Below are 12,895 nucleotides of genomic sequence, written 5' to 3'. Positions count from 1 at the left end.
CCATCACACTGTAGCCCATGTATCTGCGGATCAGTCTTGAAAGAGGGAGAAGCACACCCCTAGTATTTAACATGAAGCCTTTTTTTGTCTCATTGTTTTCTCTGAATTGAGTTTGGAGATGAGTGTTTGACAAATGCCATACAAAATGTATTTTAAGACATTGACTCAGTATGGAGTTGATAGACATTTAATTTTCAAACACTTGTGTGTACCTGCTGTATATTTGCATTTGTAATATATTTACCCTGCTTGCACATGTTAATGTGTGTGTGTGTGTGTGTGTGTGTGTGTGTGTGTGCTCGTGTGTGAGGAATCACTTCTGCTGTGCTTGTGCCACGTTTGATTTCTCCTGATGAGACCTGATGAGTTGACAGGCAGGAAACAGATGTGCAATTTACAGCCAATTAATTTCTCTCTCTCTCTCTCTGTTACACTTTACTCTCCGTCTCTGTCTCACCCACGCGTATTTGTGCACAACCACACTGCACTGTCAGCTGGCCGTATGACGCACTGCATTTTAGGTTTTTCTTTGTTGTTTTTTGTACTTTGTTATTTGTGGAGAAAGTTTACAGTGGTGACTTTACAGTTTGATAATGATTTTAACTAAAGAAAACAAAAGGAAAACAAGGTGACGACTAGTAGGCTATTTTGCAGAACCACATGTTTTTGTAAATATAGTAATAATAATAAAATAATGATAATAATAATATTGCATATATTGAAAAATAAGTAATGAATAAGCCGTTAGGCAACAATGAAAAATATTTGTGTCAGTATTGAGGCATTAGGCCTTACTGATCTACTGAACAGTTGTGGAGGCAGGGATGGGGGTACTGATGTGATCAGGCTATCCGAGTGTGTAAAGATATTGTCTGTGTGATGCTATTCAGTCTGTTTGAATGAGTGGGCAGAGCCAGGTGGTATGAAGGTAATATTCTGTTGTTGCAGATGCGTTTGTGGTCATCATGACGGAACACTCTCTCAGAAGATCAGCACGCCTTACAGAATCTCTCTGATTTCTTTCTTTCTTCCTCTCGTCTGTCTGCTGTGGTTGAGCAGGAAAGATTCCCACTATTTACACGACTTAAAAACAACCAATCTCATCCAATTTCATCTCCTCTCAGTGTGCCGTACAGCTTTTTACCTCCTCTGAATCTGACTTGAGCTGCTAAGATTTTTTTCACTTCTGGAGAAAATTGCATTTAGGAAAAACCTAACATTTCCCAAGAAGAGAAAAAAAGGAGGGGTTGAGAGTGCAGCTATGGCAAGACGGGAATAATGAGGGAGATAGAGAGGTTATACACCCCACTAATTAGCTGAGGTCTTCACAAGTTCAAGGACGGATTCAATTTAGCTGATAAAGATTAGAGGATGAGGAGGGGAGAAAAGGGTGAGATGGGTGAGACTTCCTACATCATAATTATCCCAGTGGTTTTTGGCTGGTGTCGCCTTGGGGAGTGTGTGTTGGGGGAGCAGGGGGACCCAGGGCTAAGGAGAGGAGTTGGAGGGCTTCCATGTAAAGCCTAGTTGTCTTATCGGGGGGCCGGGTTCAGCTGGGGGCGTCCCGAAGCTTTCCGGGGTCGACACTTTCCCTTTCAATTACTCTGCCATTTGCAAGGAGGATCCACTGCCAAGGAGGATCATGGGTAATGCTAGGGTTAAACACACATGCATGTCCTCATTCTTGTATGCATACAAATTGGCTATGGTGCAGACAAAATAATCAGTGCAGTATCACTCAACTGTACTGTTTAAGGTTGAAATTCATCGTGACCATGATTTAAAAAAGCTCCAGTTTTGGATCTGATGAATAAAAACCCAGCACACCCTAACCCGTAATCCTCGCTGCAGCTCATCTGAAGGAGGGAGATTGGGAGAATTGCTTTTCTCCAGGTAGAGGAGGAAGAAGTCATATAGTTTGGCAGAGAGTGACTCAGTGGTTCTGTTTACATCCACTGAGATATTATTTTTAATATTGTTTTTTTTTTTTTTCTAATCCAGGAAATGAGTGGGCTGCCGTCCTTATTTCAGCATCGGCCTGTTTTTCTTTGTCTTTTTGGGGCCATAGGCAAAATGCTGCATTTCCAGAATAATGTGGTTGTGCTCTGATTAATAATTTGTTTTATGTTTTCTATCTCAGTTTTTGGGTTCAGTGTCTTGAATCAGGAGACCAACCAATGAAAGCAGCACTGTAATCATCTCACTCTTCTCACTATGCTTTCCCTTTTATCAAAAATGATTTGCTTCTTTGTTCGTTGATATCCAGCTGTTTTAACCTTTCAAATTAAACCTCTTTGCTTTATATGAAATGCAAATATCCTCCTTAAAAAGAAGTCCAGAAGGAAAAAAGCTGCTCTTGAAATCCCATTGAGTCCCTGCAGTTTTGGTTAAGCTGCTTGCGAACTTTTGACACCCTGCAATTGATTCTCCATGTTACCATAAAAACACCAGTTTACATATCAACATTATTTCCCCTACGCCTGAGCAGTAGTGGGTAACTTTAAATGTATCGCATTGTTTTGCGAACAGAAGAGTACTTACAATGACATTTATAAGTAAAAGGTGTTAAACGTGTCTGTGCAATGAGTGTAGCCGACCACAGCATCAGGTTGTCTTGCGACATTTAAGCTAGTCTCCAACATCTTTGTCCATTCTGACTATTTGCCAAAACAACTTCATTAGTTTTGTGGGTATTTGGACACAAACCAAAGCATTGGACTATTAAAAATTACCTGATGGTAGGACAAACCAAATTGCTTCCCACAGTTGATACAACTTTGTACTTTAAAAAGTGAAAAGTTTAGGATTAACCAAAGTTATTAAGATCATGTGTTTGGGGAACATGAATATTATATATATATATATATATATATATATATTATAAGGCAATCCATCCGATACTTGTCCAGTCTGGACCAAAGTGATGTGACTGACAGGTTGACATTGTCATTCCCAGAGCTTCATGGCTAGAAAACATGGCTAGAAAACAGAAGGAATCTCAACCTCTTTTCTTTAAGCAAACACATAAAAATTGTGTTGCAACTCTGTTAAGCCATTATAAAGGAGTTATTCTGAAATGGCTCCGACCCTTTCACCTTAACAGACACTGACCTTAAATAACGCACTCTGAGGGAGTTGTGAGCAACATGTGCAATGGGTTTATCTAATTTGTTGCTGAAACGAATTTTGGACATACGACTGTTTATCCAGGACCTGACAGTTTCTAGTGTATCTTTGAACCTGAAATACTAATGCATGCATATGTTAATATCTTAATATCTTTCTGTTTTTGGACACAGGAGCAAAAATACACTGACTATTTTATTATATGGCTCTGAGATCTGTACATAGAAATATGATTATTTTCAATTATCTCCTTTATGCTCCATTATGCTGCCATTTCTTTATTCCATATTCTTACAGTCCCCAATAAGAACAAACTCTCATTTAGATATATCATTTAGCCAGCAAACTCATCGGTATTTCCAACCCCAATTTTCAGACTGTCACCTCATCCCTGATACAAAAACTCTCACAATCATACAAAAGTCAGACCACTTCCAGTACTTTACACCCCTTGCCTCTGGACCGATGTGCAAACTGCCCATTTGCAGAAACATTGGTTTTAGTAGAGCTTTGTATAAGCAGCTGTATTAGCTTTAAATGACAGGAAAGCTCGTGGTGTGTCGAGATTTAACCAATGTTTGTGTCTGTCTTTGAAGTGTCGCTGTAAATCCTTTATTATTATTCTGTGCATTCCTTTATGGTTTACTCTTTATGTTGTACTGATTCAATCAAACAGATCAGAATTAAGAAGAACTCTTCCTGTGCATCCCACTACATGAAATGTAAACATACTCTGGGCTCCCCATCTGCCCATGTGATTTGTAAGAGCTCGTATCTCACAATACACTCAAAGGAGGAGCCGAACAGAAAGCTTCTGTGGTTGATTTTCCTCCTGGTGCTGGATGAACTGAAGTTCTGTAGGTGCATGGAGGTGTAATGTACATTAACACATTTAGAAATACCATCACTATTTACTTACTGGTCCCTGTTGTGATTCTATTATTGGCTGCTGACGGCCTTTAGTAAACAACGTAAGTCCAATCACGTTCATGAGGGGCATCTCATTAGAGGAAAATGTGTCCTGTTGGAATTACACTAATTGAATCTAACATGCTGAAATGTAGCACACATGATTGCATTTGCAAACCGCTGCTCGCCAGGAAGCATATTTAAGACCAGGATTAATCCCAGTTTAACAGCAATAATTGAGAGGTTAAAAAAAAGCTTTTACAAAAAGAAGATAGTAAAGGACCTCTGCAAACATGCACTTTCTACTGTGTTCTTTTGACTGTCAGTGTGTGCATTACTCCCACTCTTCATATAGATAATGAGGTTTGAAATCACCACCAGTCATCTGGAAACCTAAACCATCTCTTTATCTTCTGAGAGATTCATATATAGCATACTAAGCACCTGCCACACGAGCATGACTGCCGCCTGTGTGACAGTCGTCACATGTTTCATTTGAAGTCTAAGCTAATATCTCCTGATGTGGTTAGGGAGACACATAGGCACGGACGATCATGTGGGAAATATAGACCCGTAGCTGAATGATTTGCTGCATATGAATTTGAAAAATGTGGAAACGTGAACATGTGACTGACCCAAGAATGTTTCCCTCTCTCTTTCTCTCCGCACAGTGGGACGCCATTAATGAGATGGACGAGTACTTCAGTCCTATCCACACGTACCAGGTATGTAATGTTCTCAGTGTACAAAGGGGTTGAATATTTTATTAAAATTAACTGTTGTCTGAACATCAGTGGAATATATGCCTTTGATCACAGGGAAACTGTTTTTTTCCCCCGCACATATAGGTATATTTAAGTTTGATCTTAAAAAACAAACTGTGGAAACTTATTTTTTTCTATCTGTTAGATTATAAACAAATAATTTTGGAGAGAAAATGTTATTTGGTTATTTTTCAAGGTGGTGCTTCAGAATTAATTACCCTTGTTGCTTTGGGAAGCGGTTTCATATCCTTACTGCGATTTTCTTTAGCTCACATTTTACCATATTGAAAGATCTCAGGACATTCTCTTTCCATCTCGTTGTTTGGGATATGCAGCAAACTTACACAAATGGTAGCCAGGGCCAGAAATAATGAAGACATCATGGTTAGGACCCCAGGATATTTTAACCATACACACAATTTAAAGTATCTGAAAATAGTTTATATGAACTTTAATGGTAAATTAGTATTTTAAAGATCTCAGGTTTATTTCTCTTTGGAGGCACCTTTGGCGATAAGCAGTTACTGCAGACATGTTTTTGAACCTCACGTGTGCTACCTTTAACATTGAATCTGTTTGTGTGACAATTACCCTGCGCCAGGTCTGTAATGTGATGAGCCCCAGCCAAAACAACTGGCTGAGGACGGGATGGATCCCTAGAGAGGGAGCAAGGAGAATCTACATTGAGGTCAAGTTCACCCTGAGGGACTGCAACAGCATGCCGGGAGTACTGGGCACCTGCAAGGTAACACTTAAACAGAAGGAGGAGAAGGTGGGAAAGCTAGCAGAGAAATGAGACAAACCTGAAAAATAAGGGTTCTTGGATGCATGTAAAGTAATTTATATTCTGTTGTGTATCAGTTGGTATTTCAAAATAAAAATCTGATTAAATCTCATTCAATTCTTTCACAGTTCAAAGACTTACAATGGTCTTTAGATATTCTTAGGAAACTACAGTTTTTGGGGAGTTTCCCCCCATATTCACTCTGCACACTGCTGATACACAATTATAAATCCTGTTGCTAAAATATCACACAATCATTACTATAAAGGGGCTATGAATGATATTCGCTATCACACAATGCAAGCACCATAACAGCTTTCTCACTCCCATGATTGTTCCTAAATTCCAGGATGAAGAATTAAGTGTGATGTTACTGTGATGTTGATGTCCTCTGTCTTCATTGTACATTGTAGTGTTGTCTCTAAGAAAGCGTTTAAAAGTGTTTTCTCTCTCATAGCTAGAGAGTGAGCCCAGACAGTGCCTCAGGTAGCTACAGATTTAGAACATTAGAGCATAATCACCACTGAGCTCAGCATTAACTAACGTGACTGAGCTGTTTAAATTACGACCTACTTACCCAGTGTAAAGAACATCTGGTAGGCAACAGGCTGAGACTAAACTGGTGGCTTCTTTTTGATATTCATTGCTAGATAATCTCAAAAGTTGTAAATTAAGTAATTTGGACACAAAAGGCAAACATGAATTGTGATCATTTTCAGTTTTTTGCCACCAACTTGGCACAATTAACGTAAAATCAATGTGGAGAGCATCAAAACTAACTTTAAGACTTTACCCCAGTCCGATTGTTGTAGTGAGGTTCAGGAAGAAGTTCTGTCTTTACGTTTATTGGATGTTTATTTATCATTCACTTTAACTTCTGTGGTAATAGAAATGGTTCGCCTGCATGATATTGGAAAAAAACTAACATTGTGATATTGTTTTGTTCAGCGATATTTATTGCAATTTAAAAAATGCAGGGAATTATACCAGATAAACCCAGTGTGTTTTCATGTCCATATAAACAATTACCGATCATACTTTTTATTATTTGGGACTTTGTATGTCATCTACCATTTCTAACAGTGTTCAATGTATGTGTAATCAGCATGATCAGCCCTGTGACGGTAACTTTATGAAATGAAAGCTCACCGTCTCCTACTTCCCGTTGACGCACACAACCTCACACCATGTGTGCGCTGCAGGTGTAGCCCCTAAAAGTAAACACTAGGCGGCATGTCCGCTCTGTGAACGGTCTCTTCATGTAGCTGCAGTGTGAACCAGCACCGGGGCAAGGTGCGGTTGGTGACAGGAATAGTCTCACTTATAAGCTACCTCACGTAACAGAGCGTCTGCCTCCATCATCCTGCGATGTGACTTTTGCACATGCAAACATCGCAATTGCGATTGTTAAAGGATATATCGTGCTAGTTCAATATGATGTGAAATTATATTTCTTTTAATTAAATATGTGAACTTTTTGGTGGGGAGCAAGACTCTGTCAACAACTACTTCAATGGATTGCTTACTGACAAAATTACACCTAATGTATATTCTACTTAGAGAATCAGATTCAGTTCACACCTGTCAAGAATTTGTCTTAAACCGTGTCTGTACTGTTTGGTTGTTATGCTGGTTACGTTGGATTGTTTAATAGTCAGTGCACTAAGAATAGATATGGTAATAATGTATAACTCATTGGGACACAATGAACACACATACAAGGCTTCTCATACTGCCTCGTTTGCTCTACAGGAAACCTTCAACCTGTACTACTACGAGTCTGACAGGGCGGTCGGCTCGTCCATACGGGAGAACCAGTTCATTAAGATTGACACCATCGCTGCTGACGAGAGCTTCACAGGGGTGGACCTGGGAGTCCGCAGGCTTAAACTCAACACTGAGGTATAACAACACTAAACAACAGCACAACAACTGAATGCTATCACAGGTAAATGTCTTCTGAAGCAACATCTCACTTTGGATTGTCAGTCTATTCCAAGTCTTAGCACGTACTCCTCCACAGGAGTTCAAGACAAGTTGGAAACATCCCCAGTCCCAGAGAGGCCCTTCCAGTCTCGTCACTCAGGCTGTTTTGTGCTCGCTTCTGCAGATCTGTAAAAGAAAACAAACAGCGAGGCTGAGCTCGGCATCATGGGAAATAGTTTGATATTGATAACAGATTCAAATTTAGAACGGGATAGTGGAGCATCTCTTTTATTGATATATTACATTGTTACTAAAATGAAGATATGAAAGACAGTTTAATTCGTTCTACACTGTCTTTAAAATGTCCCTCATGTTAACCTACTTTTCTATAATACAAAACAGCAGTGGCTTTGCCCTTAAACCTTCAGCTTAATCTTTTCCTCTCTTGTTCCTACTGTAGTCCCAAACTGTGAACACTCTGACAATAACACAAAATACAAACTCCAGCTACAAAGTACAAGCTTTAGTGCTTCACAGTCGCTGATCTCATTAGTGCTGATTATTAGTTCAGCTCGAGAACATTTAGTTTTAGTATGAAACAAGTAGATTTTGGTCTCATGAGTTGTGAATTGGCAAAGATATTCTGATAAAAAAAAGCAGCTAAACATTTTTGGTTCTGTATTTCCAGCTTGTCACTGTACGGTTATGTCCCTCTGTTCCCTGCAAATAAATTATATAAGTTAAAATGTAAGAGTGGGATCCAAAGCTGGACATTTAATTCAGTTTCTGTGAGATTCTTTTTTCACCTGTGCTGCTTCTTAACTATGTATAAGATAGCTGTAGTTAATAGAAACTCATACCTGCAGGGTCTTAAACACTGAAAAAATATTACATTTAATTTTCTAGAAACAAGGCCTTCAAAGGATCACAATTAATTTACAAACGTTTCTTTTGTTTTCTTGTCCTTTAGTACGATTAAAGAAATGCATAACATCATTAATAACTTTCACATAAAGCAACATGTTTTGTCTCTGTGTAACATTTCATCTTGGTAATGTTTCGTCTAACTCTTACAGTTAGTGCTGTCAAAATTGACGTTCGATTATTCCTTCTAAAACAAAGCACATAGGTTCGAACTATTCGGATATCTATTTTTGCGCAATATGTGGACAAGAGGACATACCAATACAACGAGAGACAAACTTACTTGCAAATATATTATTTAAAAACATAAACATGCCTTTTAAAAGATCAACATAGAGCTTCCTACACCTTGCAAAATAAACTGTAGGTTACGGAAGAACCGACATTCAGTGCATTAGCGCATTGTATTGCACTTGTTTCAGCTGCACTAAAGTCAATTATTAACGTATAAAGTGACATTGTGATGCATTCAAAGATGCTCCGTAACCAAGAGAGTGTGCGCGAGACAGTCAAGTCAAGTCAAGTCAAATTTATTTATATAGCACATTTAAAACAACGTAAGCTGACCAAAGTGCTTTACAGACAGTGGCAGAAAAAACAGTGCAAGAGATACAACAGATTATGAATATATATACATATATATATATATATATATATATGCATTAATATAATATATATATACTATGAATATATATATCCGTGGTAGTGCTGATTTTTTTTCACATCAAACTGTGCAGAGTGTCCTCCCACATCAATTAAAATCAATCACCAAGATATCTTTCATACTGTGTCCAGTATGTCCGTGTAGTTGCCATTCAATATAATTCCATGTATCATTAAGATGGCTTTAAAAAGGCTTAAATTAAGCTTTCAGAATCCTAGGGGTTCTGTGTTAATATTATTTTATTTTTCAGTTCAACCAATATCAGCGCCGTGTGTCATTTAAGAACAATGAATTATTACACAGAAAAATACTAGCCAAAACTATGCAATGTGTTCCCATAACATAAAAATGTTATCACTCAGTGCAGGGAAAGAAAATGCCTGAGGCAACTTAAATGGCAACTGCTGGTGGTGGCTATACAACATTTTTAATTCCAGAGCATTTACATGAAATGCAAGAAAAAGTCCCCATAATATCCCAGAAAGAACAGCCCACAAGCTGAAAACTCATAATTAACTGTCTAATTAGTACACAGTGTTCATCAGGAGCTTTATGAGTCAGTTTGACTGTGAAAAATCCATTAAATCCACCGAATCAGTTTGTAAACAGAGCTACTAATTGAACAGCAGCAATGTTGATTCAGCATTATGGGACTGCTCCTTTAAAGACCTGAAACATCAGCATACTCTTCTCTCTCACTCCGAGGAGAAATACAAAATCCACCCTTTGAAGTGTGAGAATCAGTGTTGGACATTAAGGAAAATCTCATCCATGATCAGCCCATTTCTTTTATTTACTTATTTCAGTGGGAACACAAACTGAATTATTATCACTTCAAAAGTAATCATTATCAAAGAGCTACAGAGGGAATACTTGGCATCTCAAGGTCCAGTAATGCAAATATTTATGATATTTGGCTGCGATTCAAAGTAATTCCAAAAGAATTTTTGCAATAATTTGCTGCAGGGGGCAAAGTTCACCCATACAAAGATTTCACACTGAGTTCAGCTGTGTTGGATTGAGGATCACAGGTGTGCGTTGTTTGACAGATTGGAGAAACAAAGACTTGGAAAGTCCAAAATGCACATTTACTTTCTCTCAACCCCTTCCTTTGGATTATTAGGCACTGCATAAAAAAGCAAATGTTTACAGACAGTTATGAGTCAGCAGGTAATTATATGTCATCTTGAATAAACTATGAAGATTATATTAAGCAGTAGACGTGCCATATGTCATCATATTTCAACCCACTGTGGGTGTGAAATCATAATTAAGTTTACAGCACACTACGTTTTCACTTACAAGGATTTTGGTGCATAAACATGAACATTAGAACTATTATATTCAAGAATCATAAATGGTTAATATAACATAAAATATGATTGAAAAAATAATTTAAAACAATTAGAACTTTTATCTTTTATAATGTAAAGATATTAGAAAGTTTTGCTATCTCTTCTACAACTTTTAAAATAAAGCTTTGAATCAGATCCTGAGTGTTAACAAGACACTCAGCTGTGATGTGATGATATTTTATGAAAAACAAGCATATGAAAATGTAAAAAAACATCCAAGTTTCCAGGTTGTTGTTGTTCTAAGCAGAGGAGTTGATTAATGACTGCTGCCAAAGCACAACACCAGACACCAGTTCAGAGATTACATTAAGGCTGTGTTTGTACACTGTTTAACCTGCTTTGTGCAGGAAGTGTTGCAGTAATTGTGGTTTTAGCTTTAGTATAAAAAAGTAAAGAATTCTTTAAGTTACCCAATTACACAAAGGTTTCACGATAATGCAATATGTCCATGCACACTTTGTACTGTATACTGTGCACAGTACTGAATGTAGTACTTGTTTAAGATTGGAAGGGAAGTTTCTTAAGGTACCATTGTACTTCAACTGGAGGCAAGCACAGTTTCAAAAACTAAAATTGCACTTTCTTGTCTTAAATGCATTAAAAGGGGCTCAGCTGTGCCACACCACCCGCCTGCTTGGGAACGTCGTCTTGGGGCTGTGATATTACAAAACAAATGCAAAAAACTAGATTACCACCTGATGAAATCTGCAGCAGCTGACTTTGTGGAAGCATTCAAAATAGGGCCTGTAGAGCGTTCTTTCTTTATTGTTTTAAAAAAGTGTTCTTTGACTGTGTTATTGCCACATCCATAAGGCTTTTCCAGCCACAGGAAAGACGCAAAAGTGGGGTTAAACATGAACAAACACTTTTATTTATATTTCCTATTTTACATTTTCTGTCACTGTCAAAACCAGATGAATGCTCTTATGATGCTCTGAAGTGTCCCAGATGGACGTGTGTAACCTGTCTCTTCTCCTCTCAGGTGCGAGGTGTGGGCCCTCTGAGTAGACGAGGCTTCTACTTGGCCTTCCAGGACATCGGCGCCTGCATCGCCCTCACCTCTGTGCGGGTCTACTACAAGCGCTGCGTGGGTGTGAGCCGTAACCTGGCAGTGTTCACTGATGTGGTGACGGGCGCCGACTCCTCCTCTCTGGTGGAGGTCCGGGGTCAGTGTGTGGATCACGCAGAGGAGAGGGACACGCCTAAGATGTACTGCAGCGCTGAGGGGGAGTGGCTGGTGCCCATCGGGAGGTGTGTGTGCTCCGCTGGATTTGAAGAACACAGAGACTCTTGCGTGGGTAAGTTAACTCGTGGTTCTTTAATACAGTTCAAACAAACTCTGGTGTTTGCCTGCTTGGTGTGTTTGTTTGTGCTTATGTGAATATGGAGGAGACATATTTATTGCAACTGGTACAGACCAAGGAACAACAACAAGGCAAGCAAAGTCTGCTGTGATTTGTTTATGGTGGCAACACAAAGAAGACCAATTGTGGAATTTTAGCTTAATTTCCAAATAAAACTGTTAAAGCTAATAAATGTGGCAAATTTAGGTCAAAAATCACAGTTACTCAGACAATCTTCGACGGGAGGTCAGGAGGGGCTGCAAACCGAACTGGTTTTTTTTTTTTTTTTTTGGTTCATTCAGTGTTCAGGGTCCATTGGGTTTTTAAAGTGGACCAAAGTATCCATAGATGTCTCCTCCTCTCTGAAACAAAGAGATCTTGTGATAAACCATTAAAAACAATGAATAAATTGTGTTCTGTGTTTCTCCTACATTCTCACAGCAAGCCGAGCTGCCGTCTGAAAACTTAAGATCCAGACGCAACAGTTAAAAGAAATGATTGAAAACAAAAACTAAACTTGAATCAAGATCTTGTAGTCAGTGCTTCATTCAGTATGTCATTGGCTAAGCGATAATTAAACGTATACCTCCCAAGATCGCAAATCATTCCAAAACACGTTTTCTATCTCCCCTGACCGCTAGCTCTTTTTATTCATGACAGTGAAGACTAGCTTCAACTTACTTTAGCTAAGCATGAATTTTCCTGTGTTCCTGTACCGAAATAAAAACATTCACAGAATTAGTTAAACACAGCTGCCCTGGCCAATCCTTGCTGCAAGGAAAAACACTGCATTTAGATGAAATGGTGGATGAAGATGAGGGTAACACAAACTGTCAACTCTCCTGAGAGAGAAGGAAGTTAGTGAACTTACAGAGCGAGGCAAACTTCAGCTGGGCTGTGGCTCTGCACTCACACCTTGCACTTACTTTGGGAATTTAAACATTACAGCTTCTGTCTGCTACAGCTTGTGTCTGGGACTGTCAATTGCCATCCCTCCTCCCCTCATTTCCCCTCATCTCACTATCCACTATGGAGTGACGGCAGAAAATGCCCCAAACCCTACACACTGTGTGAGAACAGCTGTCTGCAGCCAGTGAACT

The 12,895-nt window shown here is 38.8% G+C and overlaps 1 protein-coding gene across 1 annotated transcript in view; it reads left to right on the top strand.

Moving 5' to 3' along the window:
* Positions 1–12,895, top strand: part of epha8 (eph receptor A8) — a 125,128-nt gene that overhangs the window by 54,145 nt on the left and 58,088 nt on the right. The window contains exons 3-6 of the mRNA XM_069677413.1: positions 4,707–4,760; positions 5,401–5,544; positions 7,336–7,485; positions 11,435–11,750. Coding sequence (XP_069533514.1) covers positions 4,707–4,760; positions 5,401–5,544; positions 7,336–7,485; positions 11,435–11,750 — 664 coding nt within the window. The remainder of the gene's footprint in view (positions 1–4,706; positions 4,761–5,400; positions 5,545–7,335; positions 7,486–11,434; positions 11,751–12,895) is intronic.

Source organism: Semicossyphus pulcher, unplaced genomic scaffold (assembly GCF_022749685.1).
Source record: "Semicossyphus pulcher isolate SPU_LCO1_2020_fin unplaced genomic scaffold, fSemPul1.0.p SCAF_3, whole genome shotgun sequence".
NCBI classification, from domain to species: Eukaryota; Metazoa; Chordata; class Actinopteri; order Labriformes; family Labridae; genus Semicossyphus; species Semicossyphus pulcher.
Note: the sequence above shows the minus strand (reverse complement) of the source record. Positions and strands in the feature narration are given on the sequence as shown.